The 23,033-nt window shown below is 47.0% G+C and overlaps 1 protein-coding gene across 8 annotated transcripts in view; it reads left to right on the forward strand.

Moving 5' to 3' along the window:
* LOC132835269 (uncharacterized) overlaps positions 1-23,033 on the forward strand; it is a 96,019-nt gene extending 72,986 nt beyond the window's left edge. For all 8 annotated transcript variants that reach the window (XM_060854673.1, XM_060854680.1, XM_060854674.1 and 5 more), the window contains 8 exons: positions 1,247-1,374; positions 4,658-4,775; positions 5,275-5,390; positions 9,338-9,455; positions 14,154-14,299; positions 16,484-16,598; positions 19,784-19,936; positions 21,647-23,033. In XM_060854673.1, the coding sequence (XP_060710656.1) occupies positions 1,247-1,374; positions 4,658-4,775; positions 5,275-5,390; positions 9,338-9,455; positions 14,154-14,299; positions 16,484-16,598; positions 19,784-19,901 (859 nt within the window). In that variant the 3' untranslated portion in view covers positions 19,902-19,936; positions 21,647-23,033. The remainder of the gene's footprint in view (positions 1-1,246; positions 1,375-4,657; positions 4,776-5,274; positions 5,391-9,337; positions 9,456-14,153; positions 14,300-16,483; positions 16,599-19,783; positions 19,937-21,646) is intronic.

Below are 23,033 nucleotides of genomic sequence, written 5' to 3' on the forward strand. Positions count from 1 at the left end.
TCTTCTTGTTACTCTTACCAAAGTGAATCACTTCACACTTAGCTACATTGAACTCCATTTGCCACCTTTTCTGCCCAGCTCTGCAGCTTATCTATATCCCACTGTAACCTGCCACATCCTTCCTCACTGTCAACAACTCCACCGACTTTCGTATCATCCGCAAACTTGCTCACCCAACCTTCTAGCCCCTCCTCCAGGTCATTTATAAAAATGACAAACAGCAATGGTCCCAAAACAGATCTTTGCGGAACACCGCTAGTAACTGCACTCCAAGATGAACCTTTACCATCAACTACTACCCTCTGTCTTCTTCCAGCCAGCCAATTCCTAATGCAAACCTCCGTATTTTTAGCAGTAGCCTACTATGGGGAACCTTATCAAATGCCTTACTAAAATCCATATACACCACATCTACCGCTTAACCCTCGTCCACCTCCTTAGTCACCTTCTCAAAGAATTCAATAAGGTTTGTGAGGCACGACCTGTCCTTCACAAAACCATGCTGACTATCCTTGATCACATTATTCCTGTCCAGATGTTCATAAATCCTATCCCTTACAATTCTCTCTAAGATTTTGCCCACAACAGAAGTGAGACTCACCGGCCTATAGTTACTAGGGTTATCCCTACTCCCCTTCTTGAACAAGGGAACCACATTTGCTATCCTCCAGTCTTCTGGCACTATTCCTGTAGACAACGAGGACATAAAAATCAAGGCCAATGGCTCTAGAATCTCCTCCCTTGCTTCCAAGAGAATCCTAGGATAAATGCCATCAGGCCCAGGGGACTTATCTATTTTCACCCTTTCCAGAATTTCCAACACCTCTCCCCTACATACCTCAAAGCCATCCATTCTAATTAATTGTGACTCAATATTCACATCAGCAACAATGTCCTGTTCCTGAGTGAATACTGACGAAAAGTATTCATTCAGTATCTCTCCAATCTCTTCAGCCTCCACGCACAACTTCCCACTACTATCCTTGACTGGACCTATTCCTACCGTACCACCATCCAGTTCTGTCTCAATGTATTAAATAATTTTGCGCCTGTACATCGGTTTGTAGAATCTGTACACCAGAATTTCATAGTTCATCTGAGCAAGTTTTAACGTGGTTTCTCGGTCTTTCAATCCCTTTAGAAAAGAAACCAAATGCTTTGCCAGTGTTTTGAGCAATCTGTGTACTTGTTTAAAAGTTAGATTTATTTGATCAATTTGACTGACTTCTTGCTGGCTCACTCCTAGCTGCTCCGCCTGTGTTGAACTGAACCGTGAGGGCGATCTGAATGAAGCTCTGCAGCTTGACACGTGCAACATTCTCGGACAAGTAGCAAGATTAAGCAAGGTGGAGAAACTGGGAGCGCTGGACGGCAGTGAGTCAGTCTCTTTTTTTTTATTATTATTCAGTGCCTTCAGTTCGCGATGCTCTGCTGAAGGCATTGATTCCTGGCCTGAGGGGAATGAGCCTCCTGGTCACTGGCAAAGGGTCCAGGCTCCATGCGGAGCCTGAACGATGCACGTTGCAAAGCTGAGTAGCAGGGGTCCTACAACGGAGACCCCAGTCCCTTCCTTTACCGACACGCGAAGGCTGTCCAGCCAGAGAGTATGCCTCGTTTCTTGGGATGTGAAGAAGTCATTTGGTACACTTGCCTTTATTGGTCAGTGCATTGAGTGTAGGAGTTGGGAAGTCATGCTGTAGCTGTACAGGACATGGGTTGGGCCAGTTTTGGAGTACTGTGTGCAATTCTGGTCTTCCTGCTATAGGAAAGAGTGCAGAAAAGATTTGCAAGGACGTTGCTGGGATTGGAAGGTCTGAGCGATAGGGAGAGGTTGAATGGGCTGAGGCTATTTTCCCTGAAGCATCAGAGGTTCAGGGGTGGACTTTGATGAAATCATGATGGGCATGGAGAGGGTGAATAGTCGAGGTGGTGGGGGGGGTGTTTAGCAAGGGTTTAGAGGCATATGGGCAATGGAAATGCTAGCAAAATGGGACTAGATTAATTGAGGATATCTAATTGGCATGGATGAGTTGGATCGAAGGGTCTGTTTCCATGCTGTACATCTCTATGACTGTCGGGACTATATCTGATCACAAGGGACAGTTGCATTGTGGTAATTTTATTGGAGTAGTGAATCAAAGACATCAGCTAGTGCTCTGGTCTAAGGTCCAAATCCCACCATGACACCAAGATATCCAAACCTTGATTATCATGGACTAATCATAAAACTGCAAGATTGTCATGGAAAAATGTTCATGATGGTGGGTGTTGCTGGCTCAGCCCAGCATTTATTGCCCATCCCTAATTACTCAGAGGACAGTCAATAGATACCCACATCGCTGTGGGTCTGGAATCCCATGTGGGCCAGACTAGGTAAGCATAACAGTTTCCTTCCCTAAAGGACATTAGTGAGCCAGATGGGTTTTTGTAACAATCGACAATGGATTCATAGACATCATCAGATTCTTAATTCCAGATTGTTACTGAATTCAAATTCCACCATCTACCATGGCATTTCGGAAAACTGATCTGACGATGATGCCACTAGGCCATCACCTCTCCTTGTTCATGTCCTTTGCGAGGGACGTCTGGGTCATTCCTTCCCTGCTCTGGCCTACGTGTACCCATGAATGTGGAAAACCGCATGTTAGGTGTGCAAACTTTTGCCCTGTCTGAGTAACTAAAATAAGTGTGAGACCCTAGGAGGATGTAACTGGGGAATTGACAACGAGGAGCAAAAGAAACAGCAGATATTTTAAAACCAATATCCGTTGGATCCCTCCTGTTGCTGGAAAGGACAGGAATTTGAGGATGTTGACCCAGCGACAGTGATGGATTTCCAAGTCGGAATGGTGAGTGGTTTGGAAGAGAGCTTGCAGGGCTGATATCTGCCACCTTTATCCTTCTCGATGATTGATTTAGAAAGTGGCGTCAAAGAAGGTTTGGACGGTTATCGAGGCGTAGAACAGGGAAACAGGCCCTTTGGCCCACCCTTCTTAATTCTTTCCCCTCACCTAAAGCCAAAGCCCCCTAGGTTTGGACTCCTCTACCCTGGGGAAAGATCCTTGGCTATTCACCTTATTTACGTCCCTCCTGATTTTATAGACTTCTGTGCACCTAGTACACACTGCAGCCATGGAGTGTCAGAAATGGAGGGAGTGTATGTCTTCGGTGCTGGGTGGTTGTCAATCAAGTTGGATCATTCCCTGCACCACTAGAGGACGCATATATCTCCACTGTTGCAAATCTCTTCCAATAATTTATGGGCGGCACGGTGGCACAGTGGTTAGCACTGCTGCCTCACAGCGCCAGAGACCCGGGTTCAATTCCCGCCTCAGGCGACTGTCTGTGTGGAGTTTGCACATTCTCCCCGTGTCTGCGTGGGTTTCCTCCGGGTGCTCCAGTTTCCTCCCACAGTCCAAAGATGTGCAGGTCAGGTGAATTGGCCATGCTAAATTGCCTGTAGTATTAGGTAAGGGGCAAATGTAGGGGTATGGGTGGGTTGCACTTCGGCGGGTCGGTGTGGACTTGTTGGGCCAAAGGGCCTGTTTCCACACTGTAAGTAATCTAATAATATTACAGTGAAAATGAAACTGTTAGTGAACAGGAGGGTGACTTGGAACAAGGGACTTAATGGAAATATGCAGGATTTCGGGGAGGATGGTACTATATTAGATAGGTTTTGCATGATGGGCCAAATGGCCTCCTTCCATGCTGTAACCATTTACTGTCTCTGCTGTCCCAATGTGTGGCTCAGTATCAGTTTTTTTTTGTTCAAAAAAATCACGTTCTTAGCATGAAGCAGACCCTTTGGGCCAACCCGTCCATGCTGACCCAATATCCTAAATTAATCTAGTCCCATCTGCCAGTATTTGGCTCATATCCCTCTAAGCCATTCTGATTCATACGTCCATCCAGGTGCCTTTTAAATGTTGTAATTGTACCAGCCTATACCACTTCCTCTGGCAGCTCATTCCATACATGTGCCACCCTCTCCCTTTTAAATCTTTCCCCTCTCACCTTAAACCTATGCCCTCTAGTTTTGGAAGACTCCACCCTGGAGGAAAGACCTTGACTATTCACCCTATCTACAGCCCTCACGATTTTATAAACCTCCCTGAAGTCACCCCTCAGCCTCCAGGGCTCCAGGGGAAAAGTTCCAGCCTAAACAGCCTCTCCTTACAACTCAAATCCTCCAGTCATGGTAACATCCTTGTTAGTCTTTATTTTTTGCACCCTTTCCAGGTTAATAACATCCTTCCTACAGCAGGGCAGCCAGAATTGTACACAGTATTCCAAATGTGGCCCTCACCCAATGTACAGCCATAACATGACACCACAGCTCCTGTACTCCGACCACTGTAAGTAAACGTGCCAAACACCACCTTATGTGAAGCACATTGGGAAGTTCCTCTACCTTAAAGGTGCTATTCAAATGCAAGTTGTGGGCTGAAAGGAAAGCTGGGGAGGTGTTGAAGAGGAAGATAAATGTAGAAAAGAACAGGAGCAGGCTAAAGAGAACAGAGACTCGTGCAAATTGAAGTGGCTTTCTGTAGTTCTGCAGTCTCATGTAGGCCAGACCAGGTAAGGATGGCGGATTTCCCTCACAGAATGGGAGTAGTGAACCAGACAGATTTTATCACGTGTTTCCTTTTAGGAATCGACTCTCGGACACTCCGTGTGAAAACCCTTCCAAGGGACGTCTGTGCCAAGGACCTTAAGCGTTTATTTGAGAAAGTTGCTGGTGTTTGGATATGTCAGAACGTCAACGAAAGGTACGTGGTCAGCGTGTAGTTGGATTTGAGAGCAAGCAGGAAACCTATGTAGACACAAGGAGAATGTGCAGTCTCCACTCAGACAGTCCCCTGAGGGTGAAATCTAACACGGGTCCCTGGCATGTGAGACAGCAGCACAACCACTGAGTCACCACGCTGCCTGGCATGATGAGGAGATTTTGTTTTCCTTTGGGGATTGGGAATCTTGTCTTCCTAAAAAGGAAGTAGAGTCCCTGAATATCTTAAGGCAGAAGTGGATAGATTCCTGATCATTGAAGTGGGCGCCAGGGAGCTGAAAGGTTATCAAGAACGGGTAGGAATTTGGACTAATCAGACCAGCCGCAATTGGCAAGGCAATAAGAGCATTAAGAGATTTCAACCTATGGTCGGTAAGTTGTTTGGTTTAAATACATTTTTTTTCATAACTGTCAACAATAACACAGAAGATCCACTTGTATAACATGTTAAATGTAACTGTTGTCTTGTTTTTCTTTGCCAGGTTTGGACTTGTCATGTTTGAGACAGAGAAAGACACAGCTAACGCACTAAGTAATGGTGAAATAAAATGCAGAGGAAACCTGCTCCGACTGGACCGTGCATATCCAGTAAAACAAAGTACGTCCGTTCATAAATGCGTGGTCCGGTCATAGTGTCAAAGAGGGCTACAGCATAGAAACGGGCCCTTCGGCCCAACTCGTCCATGCCATCCAGTTTTTACAATTAATCTAGTCTCATTTGCCTGCATTTGGTCCATGTCCCTCTATACCTACCCCATCCATGTACCTGTCTTTAAATGATGAAATTGTAGTCGCTTCCACTGCTACCTCAGCAGCCCATTCCAGACACTCACCACCTTCTGTGTGAAACAGATTGACCCTCTGGACCCTTTTAAATCTCTCCACTCTCACCCTAAACCTATGCCCTCTATTTTTAGACTCCCATACCCAAGGGAAAAGCTGTTGGCCATCATCTAGCTTATCTATGACTCTATAAGGTCACCCCTCTGTCTCCTACACTCTGGGGGGGTCCCAGCCTATCCAACCCCTCCCTATAACTCCAACCTTCCAGCCCAGATGGCATCCTAGTAAATTTTTTGTGCATTCTTTCTAGTTTAATAATATCCTTTCTACAGCAGGGCAACCAAATCATTTCCATTCAAGGTGCACACTGCAGCTTCTTTCACCTCTGACCCCATGCTGTGCGTTTGTCAATCCACGTCAGCCTCTGCCTGGCCCCAAACCCCATTTGTCGCCTATTCACGAAGACCCATTTACCTTTCACCAACTTAACACGACGCGTGCTTCCGATTTCTCCACTCGACAACAAGGTCAGTCAAGCGCAGCAGGTCAGGCAGCATACAAGGAGCAGGAGAATTGACGTTTCGGGCATAAGCCCTTCAGGAATGCCTGAAATGTCGATTCTCCTGCTCCTTGGATGCTGCCTGACCTGCTGCGCTTTTCCAGCAACACATTTTCAACTCTGACCTCCAGCATCTGCAGGTCCTCACTTTCTCCAACAAGGTCAGTCAGCCCATGTGACTTTCCTCTGCATTGCACCCCCAGTGCCTGAGTGGCCTCCCTTGTGTCAGACAACTGGACAGAGTTCCCGTTATCCGCTCGACAGTTCGTTTGTAGCATTTGGCATGGCTGGCAAGACCAGAAACCTTTGCACAGCATAATAGTCCTTCAATAAGCAAGGGGCTTTTTTTTTTACAAAGGGAATAAGTTCGAACCCCTCCGATAATTGGTTGTGTTGCGTCACCACAGTCTTGCCATTAAAGAGAAGCGACTGGTGGTGATTTAACCTGAGGGCCACCAGATCTCAGCTGAGGCAAGAGTTTGAGAAGGAGAGTCCCTCATGATAACCTCAAGCCGGTGATGGGAATTGAACCCATGTTGTTGGCATCACACTGCCGTGCAAACCAACAATCCAGCCAACTGAGCTAAACCAATCCCCCGTGATAATTAATCCCACATACAAACTCCAATTGGTTATGATGGGAGTAGAGGTTTCCTCCTAATAATAATTAAATCCAAAACGCCAAGACAAATTCACCTCTCCCCTTGTAATCTGTTAAAGTGGGTTAAAAGAAATCTCCACTTTATAAGTAACAAATAATAGTTTATTTATTCAACTCTAACAGCAAACTATCAATTTTCCCTGAAGTTCTAGCTGTTCCCTAGCTGAACTAAATTCAACTGGAAGGAATGCTGTTCAAGTCCCACTTGTATAAATCCAATTAATGAGAAAGTGATAAATTCAAACTTAATCTCTCCAAGTTCACACAGTCTATCTCTTCTTTGCTTTATCCCCACTCTTCCTTCTGTTGAATTAACGTCACAAATGCTGATCTTCTGATGATTCCTCAGTGAGGGTTTTGAGCTGGGAAATACTGTGGTACCTTTGGGTCTTTTTAGAGAGCTTACAGACTTCTGAGAGATCCCGATATTTACTGTTCAGATGGAAAGTGGCTCTCTGCCGATTTTCAAATCTCCCAGTTTTATATACCCTCTATGACGCATTCAATTCTTTATAATTTGATTGGCTTCTGGGTGTCAAAACAATCCGTTTTAAATTCAACTGGTCCTTAGTTTCCAAGTGTCTTTTTAAATTAATTGGCTGAATTTAAATGTTGTCTGGGTGAAAAATGTTGCTTGGCTGTTTGATACAAAATGTGTTAATTCAGGTGCTCCCTGTGCACCTGCACTTTTAACTGCTGTTCAGTCCATTCTTAAACCTGAAGAGATAGACTGTGTGAACTTGGAGAGATTAAGTTTGAATTCATCGCTTTCTTATTAATTGGGTTTATACAAGTGGGACTTGAACAGCATTCCTTCCAGTCGAATTTAGTTCAGCTAGGGAACAGCTAGAACTTCAGGGAAAATTGTCCACTTTGATAGTTTGCTGTTAGAGTTGAATAAATAAACTATTATTTGTTACTTGTGGAGATGAGAGACTTTCTTCCCTTTTAGTAAAAGATGAGGTCTGCAGATGCTGGAGATCACAGTTGAAAATGTGTCGCTGGTTAAAGCACAGCAGGTCAGGCAGCATCCAAGGAACAGGAAATTCGACGTTTCGGGCATAAGGGCTTATGCCCGAAACGTCGAATTTCCTGTTCCTTGGATGCTGCCTGACCTGCTGTGCTTTAACCAGCGACACATTTTCAACTTTCTTTCCTTTTAGCCCACTTTAACAGATTACAAGGGGAGAGGTGAATTTGTCTTGGCATTTTGGATTTAATTATTATTAGGAGGAAACCTCTACTCCCATCATAACCAATTGGAGTTTGTATGTGGGATTAATTATCACAGGTGATAAGCCCAATGCTTTCCCCCATTTTACAACTTTACCATTTTTACACACCAACTTTATGACAATTTCCGCTGTTCTCTCTCCCTGTCCTGGGAGTATTGGATCAGGGATGGTGTTGAGGGAGTTTTATCTTCCATTTAAAAGAGTAGAGGCTACTTTACTCTGTATCTAACCTTGTGCTGCCCTTGTCAAAGAGCAGACAATAGTACGGTGCAGGACCAGGCCGTTGGGCCCACCAAGCTTGTGCCAACTCATGGACTCCTTTCAGAACCTTTTGCCTCAAAGTGGTCTGTGACCCTCTATTTCCTGCCTATTCAATGTATGTCAAGATACCTCTGAAATATTGCTGTTGTACCTGCCTGCCCCATGACCTCTGGCAGTGCATTCCAGGCACTTGCCACCCTCTGTTTTAAAAACAACTTGCCTCTTGCATCTACTTTAAACTTGTCCCCTTTGACCTTATGCCCCAAGTAATTGACCTTTCTTCCCTGCACTGGACCCCGACTACCAATTCTACCCACGCCTCTCATAATTTTGTAAACTTCGATTGGATCAGCCCGTTGCAAACTTTTCACTGCACTCACTCAAGTGCACGTGACAAAAAGCGATTTAATTCAATTCAGGACATCTTTTGATGTTCAAGTGAAAACAAGCCAGGTTTGACCAACCTCTCCTCATAGTTAATACCCTCCAAGCCCGGCAACATTCTGGTAAATCTTTTCTGTACCCTCTCCAGAGTCTCACACGTCCTTCCTATAATGTGGCAACCAGAAATGTACGCACTTCTGGGAGTGTTTAATGGGGCAGTGTAGAGGAAGCTTTGATTTCAGTTTAAAACCTAACCCCGTGCTGTCCCGGTCCTGGGAGTGTTTCATGGGGACAGGGCAGAGAGAGCTTTATTCTGTATCTAACCCCATACTGCCTCTGTGCTGGCAGGGTTTGATGGGGGACAGAGCTTTACTCTGTATCTAACTCCGTACTGCCTCTGTCCTGGGAGTATTGGATGGGGACAGTGTAGATGACATTTTACTCTGTCTCTAACCCCATGCTGTCCCGGTCTTAGGACTGTTTAATGGTGGAACAGTGCTGTGGAAGCTTTACTCTGTTCCTAACTCTGTGCTGTCCCTGTCATGGGAGTGACATCAATCAGATGAGGCAGTCATGTTGTGTGTGTATGCATGTGGCTGTCCTTTGCCTGGAATGTGAAATACAGCTTGCAATGCACTGAAATGTTGTTGTTGTTTCTGCAGAGAAAAGGAAAATTCTTAAGATAAAAAACCTGCCTTACCCAATCAGTAAAAAGCATCTAAAGTCTATACTTTATAATGCTGAGGATATCCACCTGTCAAAAAGCAACCAGTCACAAGGGTGAGTAAAACTTGGTCCATTAGCAATAATTTACATTCATATACCACCTTTCACTAGTAACCCATCTCAAGGCATTACAAAGGAGTGTTATTAAACAATATTTGTCACTTCATCCATTAACGGTCTAGATGAAGGAACTGATGGCATTCTGGCTATGTTCGCAGATGATACACAGATGAGTAGAGGGATAGGTAGCATTGAGGAGGTGGGGAGGCTGCAGGAGGGTTTGGACAGGTTAGAGAGTGGGCAAAGAAGTGGCAGATGGAGTACAGTGTGGGAAAGTATGAGGTCATGCACTTTGGTCGGAAGAATAGAAGCATGGACTACTTTCTAAATGGGGAGAAATTCAGAAATCTGAAGTGCACAGAGGCTCCAGAGTTCTAGTCCAGGATCTCTCAAGGTAAACTTGCAGGTCGAGTAAGTAGTTAGGAAGGCAAATGCAATGATGGCATTTATTTTGAGAGGACTTCCATATAAAAGCAGAGAAATACTTCGGAGGCTCTACACAGTGGAGTATTGTGTGCAACTTTGGGCCTCATATCTCAGGAAGGATGTCCTGGCCCTGGAGCATGTTCAGAGGAGATTCCCAAGAATGGTCCCAGCAATGAAAAGCTTAACATATGAGGAACATTTGGGATGGGGGGGCGGGGAGAGAGCTAATTGAAATATACAGAATACTGAATTGCCTGGACAGAGTAAATGTTGGGAAGATGTTTCCATTGCTAGGAGAGACTAGGTCCCAAGGGCACAGCTTTTGAGTAAAGACCTTTTAGAATGGAAATGAGGAGAAAGTTCTTCAGCCAGAGAGCGGCAAATCAATAGAATTCACTGCCACAGAAGGCCGTGGAGGCAGGTAATTGAGTGTATTTAAGACGGAGATAGATAGGTTCGAGGGGATCAAGGTTTAGGGGGAGAAGGCGGGAGAATGGGGATGAAAAACCCCATTCAATTGCAAAGCAGACTCGATGGGCTGAATAGCCTAATTTCTGCTGCTTTTTCTTATGGCCCTATGAGCTTTGTGAACTAATTGGGGTGGTGGGGGGGGAAGTGATTAAAGCTTGGTTTAAATTGTCATTTTCAAAAGGGGAGGTTTAGGGTTAGAATGATCATATGGAATGCAGGGAGAATTAGCCATTTGGATACAGGCTGGAGACCGTGACCATCATTGCTGGCTCCAGTACTTTTCATTATTTCTATAAATTATTTGGATGTGAACATAGGAGATATAGTTGGTAAGTTTGCAGATGACACCAAAATTGGAGGTGTAGTGGATAATGAAGAAGATTAGCTCGGGTTACAACAGGATCTTGATCAAATGAGCCAGTGGGCTGAGGAGTGGCAGATGGAGTTTAGATAAATATGAGGTGCTTTAGTTTGGAAAAGCAAATCAGAACAAGACTTATACACTTAATGGTAAGGTCCTAGGGAGTGTTGCTGAACAAAGAGACCTTGGAGTGTAGGTTCATAGTTCCTTGAAAGTAGAGTCGCAGGGAGGTAGGATAGTGAAGAAGGTGTTTGGTATGCTTTTCTTTACTGGCCAAAGCATTGATTATAGGAATTGGGAGGTCTGTGGCTATACAGGACACTGGTTAGGCCACTTTTGAAATATTGCATGCAATTCTGGTCTCCTTGATGTTGTGAAACTTGAAAGGGTTCAGAAAAGATTTCCAAGGATGTTGCCAGGGTTGGAGGATTTGAGCTGTAGGAGAGGCTGAATAGGCTGGGGCTGTTTTCCCTGAAACGTTGGAGGCTAAGGGGTGACCTTATCGAGGTTTATAAAATCATGAGGGGCACCGATAGGCGGAATAGCCAAGTTTTTTTTCCCCCCAGGGTAGGAGAGTCCAAAACTAGAGGGCATAGGTTTCAGGTGAGAGGGGAAAGATTTAAAAGGGACCTAAGGGGCAATGTTTTCACACAGAGGGTGGTACGTGTATGGAATGAGCTGCCAGAGGAAGTGGTGGAGGCTGGTACAATTACAGCATTTAAAATGCTGGCAAATGGCACTAGATTAGGTTAGGATATCTGGTTGGCATGGATGAGTTAGACCAAAGACTCTGTTTCCATGCTGTACGTCTCAATGACTGTAATTCTAGAGCCTACTGCCTCAGCAGGTGAAGAGACAGTCACAGTGATGACGGAGTGGCAGTCTGAGGTCAGTGATTGGGAGCGGTAATGACTGGTGAGGGTGGCCGGGGGGACACTCTGATCCCCGTGTGATGGGAAGAGCTGGTGCATGGGGACAGATTTGGAGTGAAGGCAAAATCCCAGAGGGTTTTGAAACCAGAAGATGGGAAAGTTAAAACTGGGAGAGACACAGAGAATACGAGAGAAACTCAGCAAGATCTGGCAGCATCTGCAGAGAGAGAGAGAGAGAGTAGGGTTAACATTTTGTGTCCTGAACAGTAATGTAGAAGTGTTATGCTGGACTCACGCCATGAACTCTGTCGTTCTCTCACTCTGTTTCTCTCTCGCGCTCTCTCTCTCTCTCTCTCGCGCTCTCTCTCGCGCTCTCGCTCTCTCTGTCACGCGCGCTCTCTCCGCGTCCCCCCCCCCCCCCCCCCAAACAAAGACAGACAGAATGTAAATCTGGGCAAATTCAGAGCACTGAATATTCCCAAATGAAGCACACACCAGCCCATGACAAAGGCTGAGTATTTGAAATTTACAACCCTGCACTCACAAGAACGCTAAAAGGTAACTGCTATCTATCTTTCTCAGAGGTTTTCAGGAATAATTGAAAATATAACAAGTCTCTGGGACACACACACGCACACGCACGAACTTTGAAACTGGCAGATGTGAAAACTGACAGCTTTCTCTGAGGAAATAGGAAGATGGGTTTTACACAGGTCTCCATCTGATTCACACCACCCTGACACATGCCTCTGAGTAGCAAAGAAATGGAAACTAAAACACCAGGGGCTGGAATTCCCTCGCTTTGTTTGCACTTTTCACTTTCTCGACAGTGCCTTTAAAGTCTCCAGATCTGTAAGGAGGCGAGTTTTCAAACGTGCTTTTTTTTTTACTTTAACACCGAGCTCTGTCTAACCAGGAGGTCACAGCAAGCACTGGGGGCTTTCTACGTATCGAGACACCCCCTCACCCCCACCACCTCCCTCCATTTGCCCTAGAGTTCTACACAGGGTGTACCCTACCATACAAAGCCCCCTATCCCAGATAATTGCTCCAACGTCGTCCTGTGCAGGGCAGAGTGGGAACTACTCAAAAGTTGTTTGTGTGTGTGTGTGCACGCATTGTTTTGAGATTTCCCCCCACCTACACAGACACACAAACAGACACATACACAAGGCAGCAGCAGTCTGACCCACTGTGCTCATGCCTGGTCTCCTGAATGGGGAAACGGACTCGGCAAGTGCTGGCTCCCTCTATCCCACTGAAGTGAGGCGGGCTGGGGAGAGGCTTCAACAATGGTACAGCCCTGCTCAAAAACCAACCCTGAGACAGAGGGAGGGAGCAAGGCAGGCAGAGAGAGGAGAAAGGAAACTGCGGAGAACTCCGAGTCGCAGAGGAGAGACATTAGATCAGTTATCGGAACGAAATACTGCCCGCCCATCTCGTTCGGATAATTGAGGTTCCTTTGTATTCCTACCTGCCTGCGCTTAGCCCAAATCCCTCCATGTCTTTTAAATATCGGTGTGGAGTGCCACTTCCATCTGATGAAGGAGCAGCGCTCCAAAAGCTGGTGGTTTCAAATAAATCACTTGGACCATAACCTGGCAGCATGTGATTTTTGACTTTTTTAAATATTGTAGTTTTATCCGGATCCACCACTTCCTCAGGAAGTTCATTCCACACACAAACCCCCCTCTGTGTTTAAAAAAAAATTGCCCCAGTATCCTTTTTAAAATCTTTCTCCTCTCACCTTATAAATAAGCCCTCCAGTCTTGAAATGCGTCACCTGAGGGGAGAAAAAAGTCTTGTTGTTCACCTTATCTGTACGCCTGATGATTTTATAAACCTCTATAAAGTCACCTCTCAATCTCCCAACACTCCAGTTTAAAAAAAAATCCCAACCTATTCAGCCTGTCTTTATCTCTCAAACCTTCCATACCCGGCAACATCCTGGTAAATCTCTTCTGAACCCTCTCCAGTTTAATAATATCCTTCCTACAACGGGGCGACCAGAACTGCATCAACGCTGCAGAAGAGGCCTCACTAATGTCCTGTACAACCTCAACATGACGTCCCAACTCCGATATTCAAACTTAACTGGGTCCCTAGATTAACAGCGCAGTGCCAATGTCGCAATGCCATCGCCTCCCCATGTGCTGACCACAACAACTATCATCAGGGAAGGGAATCTGCTGTCCCCTCTCATTCTGGCCCGGGTGTGACTGACTCTTAACTGCCCTCTGAAATGGCCTAGCAAGCCAGTCATTTCAAGGGGCCTTCAGGGATGGGCAGCAAACATCAGCCTTGCCCCACTGATGCCCGCTTTTTGTAAAAGAGGGCACAGAAAAAAAGCCAGTTGAAGGGAAGAAATGTACAGAGCAACGGGGAAGGAGGAAGATAAAGGGACTTGATAGACTCACTTTCTATGAAGGGCCCAGCAAAGGCCCAACAGGGCGAACAGCCTGGCATGCTGGATGTCGTGAGAGATCTGGAAAGTTCAGGTGTGACTGGGGTGGGGGTTAAGGGCGGATTGCTGTGTTTTATACTTCATTGCTGTTGTTGTAGAGTTGCCTACGTGGAATACAAGACCACGAAACAAGCCAAATTTGCTCTGAAGGACTTCCGAGGCAGAGGTGTTCCAGGCCAGGTGGTTCGAGTGGCTTCGATAGAGGAAGGGCAGGAGAGCCCAGAGAGCCACTCTGACGGGTCAGGTATGTAGCAGTGCACGTGGTCCAGGTCCTATTTGCGAACTGACTGGGGATTAGTGTAGTCAGAACCACCCTCAGTCATGTCGACTTGCTGTGCGCCGGTTACTGAATGGAAGCTACTGCTGCTGCTAGCTTTCGCTCTTTCCAACAGCTGAGTTGTTGCCTTGCTGGCGTTAGGCTCCACAAATCTGGTCTCCTCTCGTCCCCAGGGATGATGGGGACACTGTGGACATGTGATCCTTGGTTTTATGTTGTGTGGACATGGGTTCAAATCCCACCACGGCTGCTGGTGGAGTTAACTTCAGTGAATAAAATGCAAGATGGCTGGCTTTGATACAGCATGGTGTCCATGGGAATGCATCTGCCCTTAACCCCATCTGACCCACATGTGACTCCAGACTCACTTCATCCCGGATGATGTTTGCCAGAACGGAGGCTGGATAGGCTGGGACCTTTCTCCCTGGATCATCGGAGGCTGAGGGGGTGACTTTACCGAGGCTTATAAAGTCATGAGGGTCATGGACGGGGTGAACAGCTAAGGTGCTTTTTCCAACATTGGGGGAGTCCAAAACTAGAGGGCATGGTTGTGGTTCTGATCGTCGAGCTGGGAGTTTTTGTTGCAAACGTTTCGTCTCCTGTCTAAGTGACATCCTCAGTGCTTGGGAGCCTCCTGTGAAGCGCTTCTGTGATGTTTCCTCTGGCATTTATAGTGGTTTGTCTCTGCCGCTTCCGGTTGTCAGTTGCTGTCCGCGGCAGAGACAGGCCACTATAAATGCTGGGGGAAACATCACAGAAGCGCTTCACAGGAAGCTCCCAAGCACTGAGGATGTCACCTAGAAAGGGGTCGAAACGTTTGCAAGAAAATCTCCCAGCTCGGCGATCAGAATCACAACAACGAGCACCCGAGCTACAAATCTTCTCCCAAACTTTAGAGGGCATGGGCTTAAGGTGAGAGGGGAAAGATTTAAAAGGGACCTAAGGGGTACCTTTTTTCACACAGAGGGTGGTCGGTAAATAGGATGAGCTGCCAGAGGAAGTGGTGGAGGCTGGTACGGTTACAACGTTAAGTAGGCACTCAGGCAGGTACATGGAGTAGGAAAGGTTTGGAGGGATATGGGCCCAGTGCTGGATTAACTTAGGATATCTGGTTGGTCTGGACGAGTTGGGCCAAAGGGTCTGTTTCCACGCTATGTGACTTTGTGACCACCCTCTGAACCAGTCGAACAAGCCACTCAGCTCAGGGGGCTGTTAGGGATGGGCAGCACCCATCGAAAGAATTCATTGATCAGGATTTGCAGGATCTCCGGCCTTGATGTGACCAGCTGTGAAAAGTAATTCAGCGCCTGGGAAGAGCACGTATACAGGCTTCCCCCTGGTGTTTCACCAGTGACAGGGGGAGGTGGATAATAGCTCTCCAGCCCAGGGACCAGTTGAAGCTCTCGAGTGACCAGTGAAGGTCTTTTGCCACATGTGCAGATGGCCTGGTCAACCTCAGACCCAAGGAGGAGACTCCTGATTTGTTACTCGGTAGTGCACCCTGTAATTATGGCCAACCCGTACTGAACAGCCCCCTCATAGACTCGCCAGCCACTGGGCCCTCCTGACACTCCCTGGCCAACGCATCCGTGATCATGTTGGCATCCAAGTTGCCCTCTGGTTGCAGTCCCAGAAGTGGCCATTGCTCACTGTGGCGCTGCTGGGCCTGGAGAGCACTTCCAAATGGTTGGCAGCTCTTGGGAAGCAGGATCCTGTCCTCGATGGAGATGGACACCCCATTATTGGACCTAACGGGTACAAAGTCCGCCTGGGAATGCCCATGGGCTGGGCCACAGGGTAACGTCCAGAGCACCCTTTTTGAGGAACTCTGTACGGTGGCGATGCCTCTCCCCCTCCATGGTCTTCCCTTGCTGCTACAGTTCACAGGGGTTGGCATTGCCCATCTAACAAACAGCAATTTATTTTTCCACTGTCTTCTCTGAAAATGGAGAGAAAAGGCAATTCTTTGGGATTTGGTGTTCTTGCACCTTAAGTGCACGATGGAAAGCGTTAGCGTGTAATGCATCTCTTTAACAGCGATACATGGCTGTCTTCTCTCCTGGCCTTTTCCGCGATGAGTTTACTCCAAATTTTGAGGGAACAGACGAGAGTGTTTCAAGACTGCGCTGACCTGCTTCCTCTCCTTTTTAGGCTCCACCAGATCCCTGTTGGTATGGCGCCTGTCCAAACGGACAACGGTCGAAATGTTGAAATCAATCTTCAAGGGGGCCGTGGGTGCCAGGATACCACAGACGAAGGGACGACGGTGAGCATTTTAGAGAAAACGCCAGCCAATTCCCGTTGCCGGCACCATCCCGTGGAAAAGTTGAGAAGCTCTCCCACATCTCCCTGTGCAACTACCATGACTTCTTGGGCCAAATGGCCTGTCTCCACACTGTAGGGATCCTAGGATTCGAAACGAAAACACATTGTCTCGTGTTTATCACCAGCTGCAGGGGCTGACTCTGCAGCCAGGTTTCTTACAATACGTCAGCAAATGCACTTCCAAAATATGTGCCATTGATTATGAATTGCTTTGGCCTGATCTGAAGATGGAGGGGGAGGTGATGGCCTAGTAGTATTTATCACCAAACTATTAATCCAGAGACCCAGGTAACATCCTGGGGACCTGGGTTCCATTCCCACCATGGCTGATAGCAGAATTTGAATTTGATTTTTTTTTTAAAAAAGAAATCTAGTATTAAGACCCTAGTGATGACCGTGAATCCATTGACGATTGTTGGAAAAACCCATCTGGTTCGCTAATGTCCTTTAACCCCTTCCCCGGCGACTTTTTTTGGAGAAAACATTTCATTTTCAGACGAATTTTTGTATTTCTTTATTTTATAGTATTTTTGATGCTTGCACTCTCATCTGATGTATCCAAGCTTCTAATTGAAGGTTGTCATCTTCTGAGCTCGACATCTGGGCATAATTTGTAAAAAAAAAACAGAAAAAAAACGAATGACAGTGTGCCCAAAAGCGTGCGTCGACACTTCTTGCAATGCCTGAGACAGAAGAGACATAGCTACCAGACGTATGAGTCACCAAGTGTACTAGTTTCTAGCTGAGAAGGGCGCAGAAATGCCGAGAATTGACGTATAAACTCGTCTGTGGCTGTTTTTGAAGTTCTATGTTTTGGACGAGTTTACTCGTCGCACTCAGTAAAAGACACATTGGGTGAGGACCAGTTAACTTGTCTTTGCCGGGTAAGGGGTTAATGAAGAAAGCTGCCATCCTTACCTGGTCTGGCCTACATGTGACTCCAGACCCACAGCCAATGTGGTTGACTGACTGCCCTCTGGGCAATTAGGGACAGGCAATAAATGCTGGGCTTAGCCAGCAACGCCCATGACTCACAAGCGAATAAAAAATTGTGAAAGGTGTTATATGATTTCCCTACAGTGTGGAAACAGGCCCTTCAGCCCACACCGACTCTCCGAAGAGCAACCCACCTAGACCCGTTCCCCTACATTTACCCCTGACTAATGCACTTAGTGTGGCCAGTTCACCCTAACCTGCATATCTTTGGACTGTGGGAGGAAACCGGAGCACCCAGAGGAAACCCACACAGACGTGGGGAGAATGTGCGCTGCCCAAGGCAGGAATTGAACCCAGGTCCCTGGTGCTGTGAGGCAGCAGTGTTAACCACTGTGCCATGGCTATAACCTTTCTGTAAACTGATGAACATTAAACATGGTGGGCGGCACGGTGGCGCAGTGGTTAGCACTGCTGCCTCACAGCGCCAGAGATCTGGGTTCAATTCCCGCCTCAGGCGACTGACTGTGTGGAGTTTGCACGTTCTCCCCGTGTCTGCGTGGGTTTCCTCCGGGTGCTCCGGTTTCCTCCCACAGTCCAAAGATGTGCAGGTCAGGTGAATTGGCCATGCTAAATTGCCCGTAGTGTTAGGTAAGGGGTAAATGTAGGGGTATGGGTGGGTTGCGCTTCGGCGGGTCGGTGTGGACTCGTTGGGCCGAAGGGCCTGTTTCCACACTGTAAGTAATCTAATCTAATCTAATCATTCAAAAACAGGGTAAATGTCATGTTATCGAGGAGCTGTCGCCTAGTTGCTTCCTTGCTGTATTGAAAATGCTCCCTACCACAGCTGAGTAGAGGAATTAACCAGGCTTCTGATCCCTAATGGCTCACTAATCACTAGTAACACTAATAAAATCCCAAGAGTGTAATGTGTGCGCGAGTGGGTGTTTAAATGATGACTCGGTGTGATGCATTTTGTGGTTGAGTAGTTTACTGATGTACTACTTCCTCCACTCTCAGGTGAAGGATGCCTGCCTGTTTGCGGGCGCGAGATGGCAGAGGAGGGGGAGGGTAACCTGCCAAGCAGGAAACAACGCCAGTGGTCACCGATGTCAGATCGGCGAACCACGCTTTCCAAGTTGGCTTTGCAGCATTGACATTGAGAGTTTGAGATTCCCCTCACTGGGCGAGCTCTGTGGAGAGTTATTTCTGTGTTCGCTGCTGACTCTCACGTGGCCTCGTAGGTTCGACACGTCCTCGTGTTGCCTCACAACCAGGGCCAGTGGTGGGGAGAGGGGGTGCCGATGCCACAAGTGATGGGCTTGAAAAATAATTTTCTGTTTTTTTTTAAGAAATGGAGCCCAGGTGAGAAGCTGCTGGGACGTGTTGCTGAAGTCTAGACCTCAGTGGCCTGTTTGTAAGAACATTAGGACTAAAAGCAGGAGTAGGCCGTCTGGCCCTTCAAGCCTGCTCCGCCCTTCAATAATATCATGGAAGATCATGGCTGATCTTTCCATGGACTCAGTTCCACTTACCCTCCCTGTCACTGTATCCCTTAATTCCTTTATTTTTCAAGAAAAAAGTCTACCTTAGCTTTAAAAGTGTTTACTGAAGTATTGTCAACTCATTCGCTGGGAAAGGAATTCCATTGATTAAGAACGCTCTGGGTGAAGAAGTTCCTCCTCAATTCTGTCCTAAATCTGCTCCCCTTAATTTTGAGGCTACGCCCCTTTGTGCTAGCTTCACCTTCCTTTTATTTTATCCATTCCCTTCCTAATTTTATATGTTTCTATAAGATCCCCACCCCCATTCTTCTGAATTCCAGTCTACTCTGTTTCTCCTCATGAAGCAACCCCCTCAACTCCAGAATCTGGTGAAACTCCTCTGCACCCCAAAGTGCCAGTATATCCTTTCTCAAGGAAGGAGACCAAACCTGCACACAGTACTCCAGGTGTGGCCTCACCAGCACCCTGTACAGCTGCAACATAACCTCCCTGCTTTTAAACTCAACCCCTTTAGCAATGAAGGACAAAATTCCATCTGCCTTCCTAATTACTTGTACCTATAAACCCACCTTCTGTGATCCGTGCACAAGGATGCCCAGGTCCCTCTGCATAACATTCAGCTGCAACATTTTAAGCATTCAAGTAATGATTTTTTTTTACTTGTTATTCCTACCAAAATGTGCTGTAGGTTTGCCTTTGTGGACTTTAAGACGGTGGAGGAAGCAACGAGGGCCAGGGCGCAGTTCCAAAATGCGGAGATAGATGGCCAGCAAATGAAGCTATTCTTTGCCAAATCTGCACAGTGAGGGGAAGAGGCCGGCGTGTGATCTGGTCACCGATGGTATGCAGCAGCCCGGAGAGAGAGAGAGAGAGAGATGGTGGAGTAGTGGTAATGTTGCTGGGCTAGGAAGTTAGAGGTCTGGGCTAGTGCACTGGGTTCAAATTCCACCAGGGTATCTAGTAAAGGCAATCTTTTGATCCAAGCGAATCAGGAATGTTCGAAGTACCGTTGTCGGATTGAGCTGGTCTAGATCTTTAGTAACAGAAATCTGCCCCTCATTACCCGTCTGACCTGCATGTGATTCCAGTCCAGCAGCAGTAGAGTAGACTGTGACTCTCCTGATATCCTGAAGTGCGTCTTTCCCGCCACCAAATCACCATGACTGTTTTTCATATTTTTAAAACCTGTCACCAGTACTGTGGCTGTCAGGAATGGGGAATACATGATGCCCACACTCGCGTTGAAAGAAAAACTAGAAGGACTGTGCAGCCGTGAATTAAAATTGTGTTTTATTCTCACGTGCACAGGGTTACAGTGAAAAATGTCCAAAGTTGCCATTCCTGGTGCCATCCCAAAAACAAAGGTATCCAGGTACAAAATCTTAGGTACCAGGTAGAAAAATAAAGTTGCAAGTTGTACATTACCATCTTTACAAAGTAGAAAGAAAAAAGAAATAAAGGCTTGATTAGATAAGATTAGAATCCTTAACGTGTGGAAACAGGCCCTTCGGCTCAACAAGTCCACACCGACCCTCCGAAGAGTAACCCACCCAGTCCCATTTTCCCTCTGACTAATGCACCTAACGCTCTGGGCAATTCCGCACGGCCAGTTCACCCCAACCTGCACATCTTTGGACTGTGGGAGGAAACTGGAGCACCCGGAAGAAACTCACGCAGACGCTGAGAGAATGTGCAAACTCCACACGGTCAGTCGCCCGAGGCTGGAATCGAACCCTAGGTCCCCGGTGCTGTGAGGCTGCAGTACTAGTCACTGAGCTACAGTGCTTAGCCATACTGACCTCGCAATCCCACCCCCATTGGTTCGATCTCCTCCACACTGCAATGCACCCATTCTCCACAGAGGGAGAATAGATTAAAATGAGGGAAAAGAAAAGAGCGAAAGAAGGAAAAGAAAGTGCCAGCAGATGAACTCTAGGCAGGAGCCCACATGCTGCATTGCATACTCTGCCGCCATCTTGAATTGGAATGGACTGCACTGGGTTGGGCATGGGCGCAGTGGAAGTAGGAATGATCACCCAGAAGGAACTTGGGAGTAGTAAGTCCTTTCGCCAGACGGTGGTGAGAACGTGGAACCGGTTTACCCAGGAAGTGATTGAGGCGGGAAGGGGTGAAGGGAATAAAAGCCAAGGGAGATGTGTGCAAGGGAAGGGTGCTGGTGGCCTGACTCTCGACCCACACAAGGTGGGAAGGGGGCTCTGGGGTCACAGACTCCAAGCCGCCCAATGTCTCAGGGGTTTCTCGTGTGGTGGGCCGAAGGGTCTGTTCCTGTGCTTTGCCGTCCTATGTAGCCCTGCTCAGATGGGTCTCTCTGTCTGTACCCCCTCTCCCCACCCACCCCAACCAGCATCCTGCCCCCTACCGCCCCGTTGTCACTGAGAATTTGCAACAAATTCCAAGCGTTCAGTCTGGGTTCAGTGTGAATTGGGAAGGGCCACACCGCATTGCGGCCTTTTGGGAGAATCTAGCAAACCCCCCCCCACTCCATTTTGTACTGAATGCCTACTTTGGCTCTCTCCCTCTTCCATTTCAGATGCGTCTTCCATCTCAGGATCACAGACCTACGAGGAAAGCCAGCAAGCAAGCAAAACATTCTCACACCTGTTTCCAAAACCAAATAGTTCAGTTCTGTTGATGGAGCTGGGAACCAGTGGCTCTTGCAATGCTCTGGCAGTCTGACTTTTTTTTTCTCTCTTCAAGATGTAACCTGAAATTATTCACCTGTACCTGCTGGTAATTTGGCCTGTTCCCTGTTGTTGCTTTTCTTTTCTCTCAGGGTTTGCCTGTGGTCCCCGGGTTGACCCTGACAACTGTGAGGCCTGGCTGTGTCTTGCACTGACCATTAGGGAGCAGCAGATGACCGCGTCAAACAGGGTTTCTTTGGGGAGGTGAAACCAGTTGCTGCTAGAAAAGCTCAGCTGGTCTGAGCCTCAGAACTTCTGAGGAGGAGTCACTGGACCCCAAACTCTGATTTCTCTCCACACGTGCCACCAGCCCTGCCAAGCCTTTTCAGCAGTTTCTTTTTTTGTTTCTGATCTCCAGCATCCACTGTTCTTTTCGGTTTTGATGAAGGAGATCGTAATTGGACAGAGAGCAAGCTGTGTCAATGCGTTGCCATTTTGTGCAGATTTGTCTTGGTGCAGGCAATGGATATGACATTTTCAACAGGGTACTGTCCAGTGGAAGCGTTGGTTGAAAGTATGGGATTTTAGTGTAGACACAGCGTGACCTTACGATGCCGCATTCAGGAACGGTTGAGATTTCAGCTGAGCCTTGAGTCTGCCGTCTTTCTCCCCACTCCCCTGTATCATCTGAGGCTGAGGAGGCAGAATTCCCCCTCCCACAAAATTAATCCTTAAAACTTGGAGATGGGAGTTGAAGACGCGAAATATTTCAGTTTCTTTCAGGAACATAAAAGCAGGAATTGCCAGAAAGCTCAGTGGGTATGGCAGCATCTTAGATGAGATTACTAGATTAGTGATCGGAGTTAACATTTCAGGATCCAGTGACCCTTCCTCAGAACTCAAGCCAGAATGTTAATTCTGATTTCTCTCCTCAGATGCTGTCAGACCCGTTGAGCTTTTCCAGCAGTTTCCATATCTGTTTCTGATTTTAGCACCTCCCAGTTTTTCCTTCAGCTGCAGCCAGACTGTGCTTTTACTTAGTGTTGATTTCAGTTTTAAACTCTGAACTGTGTGTCAGGAACCAAATAAAAAGACGCAGGGGCAATTTTAACCTTTTCTTTAGTTTACACGTTCAGTGAATGTGGGTGTTGCTGCGTAGGCTGGGGTTTCTTGCTTAGAGGGCGACTGAGAGTCAACCACATGGGCTGGAGGTCTGGGGTCACATGTAGGCAAGACTGGGTAAGGACGGCGGATGTCACTTCCCTGAAGTAGATGGGCTTTCTGGGGAGAGTTAAC

Source organism: Hemiscyllium ocellatum, chromosome 44 (assembly GCF_020745735.1).
Source record: "Hemiscyllium ocellatum isolate sHemOce1 chromosome 44, sHemOce1.pat.X.cur, whole genome shotgun sequence".
Taxonomy (NCBI): Eukaryota; Metazoa; Chordata; class Chondrichthyes; order Orectolobiformes; family Hemiscylliidae; genus Hemiscyllium; species Hemiscyllium ocellatum.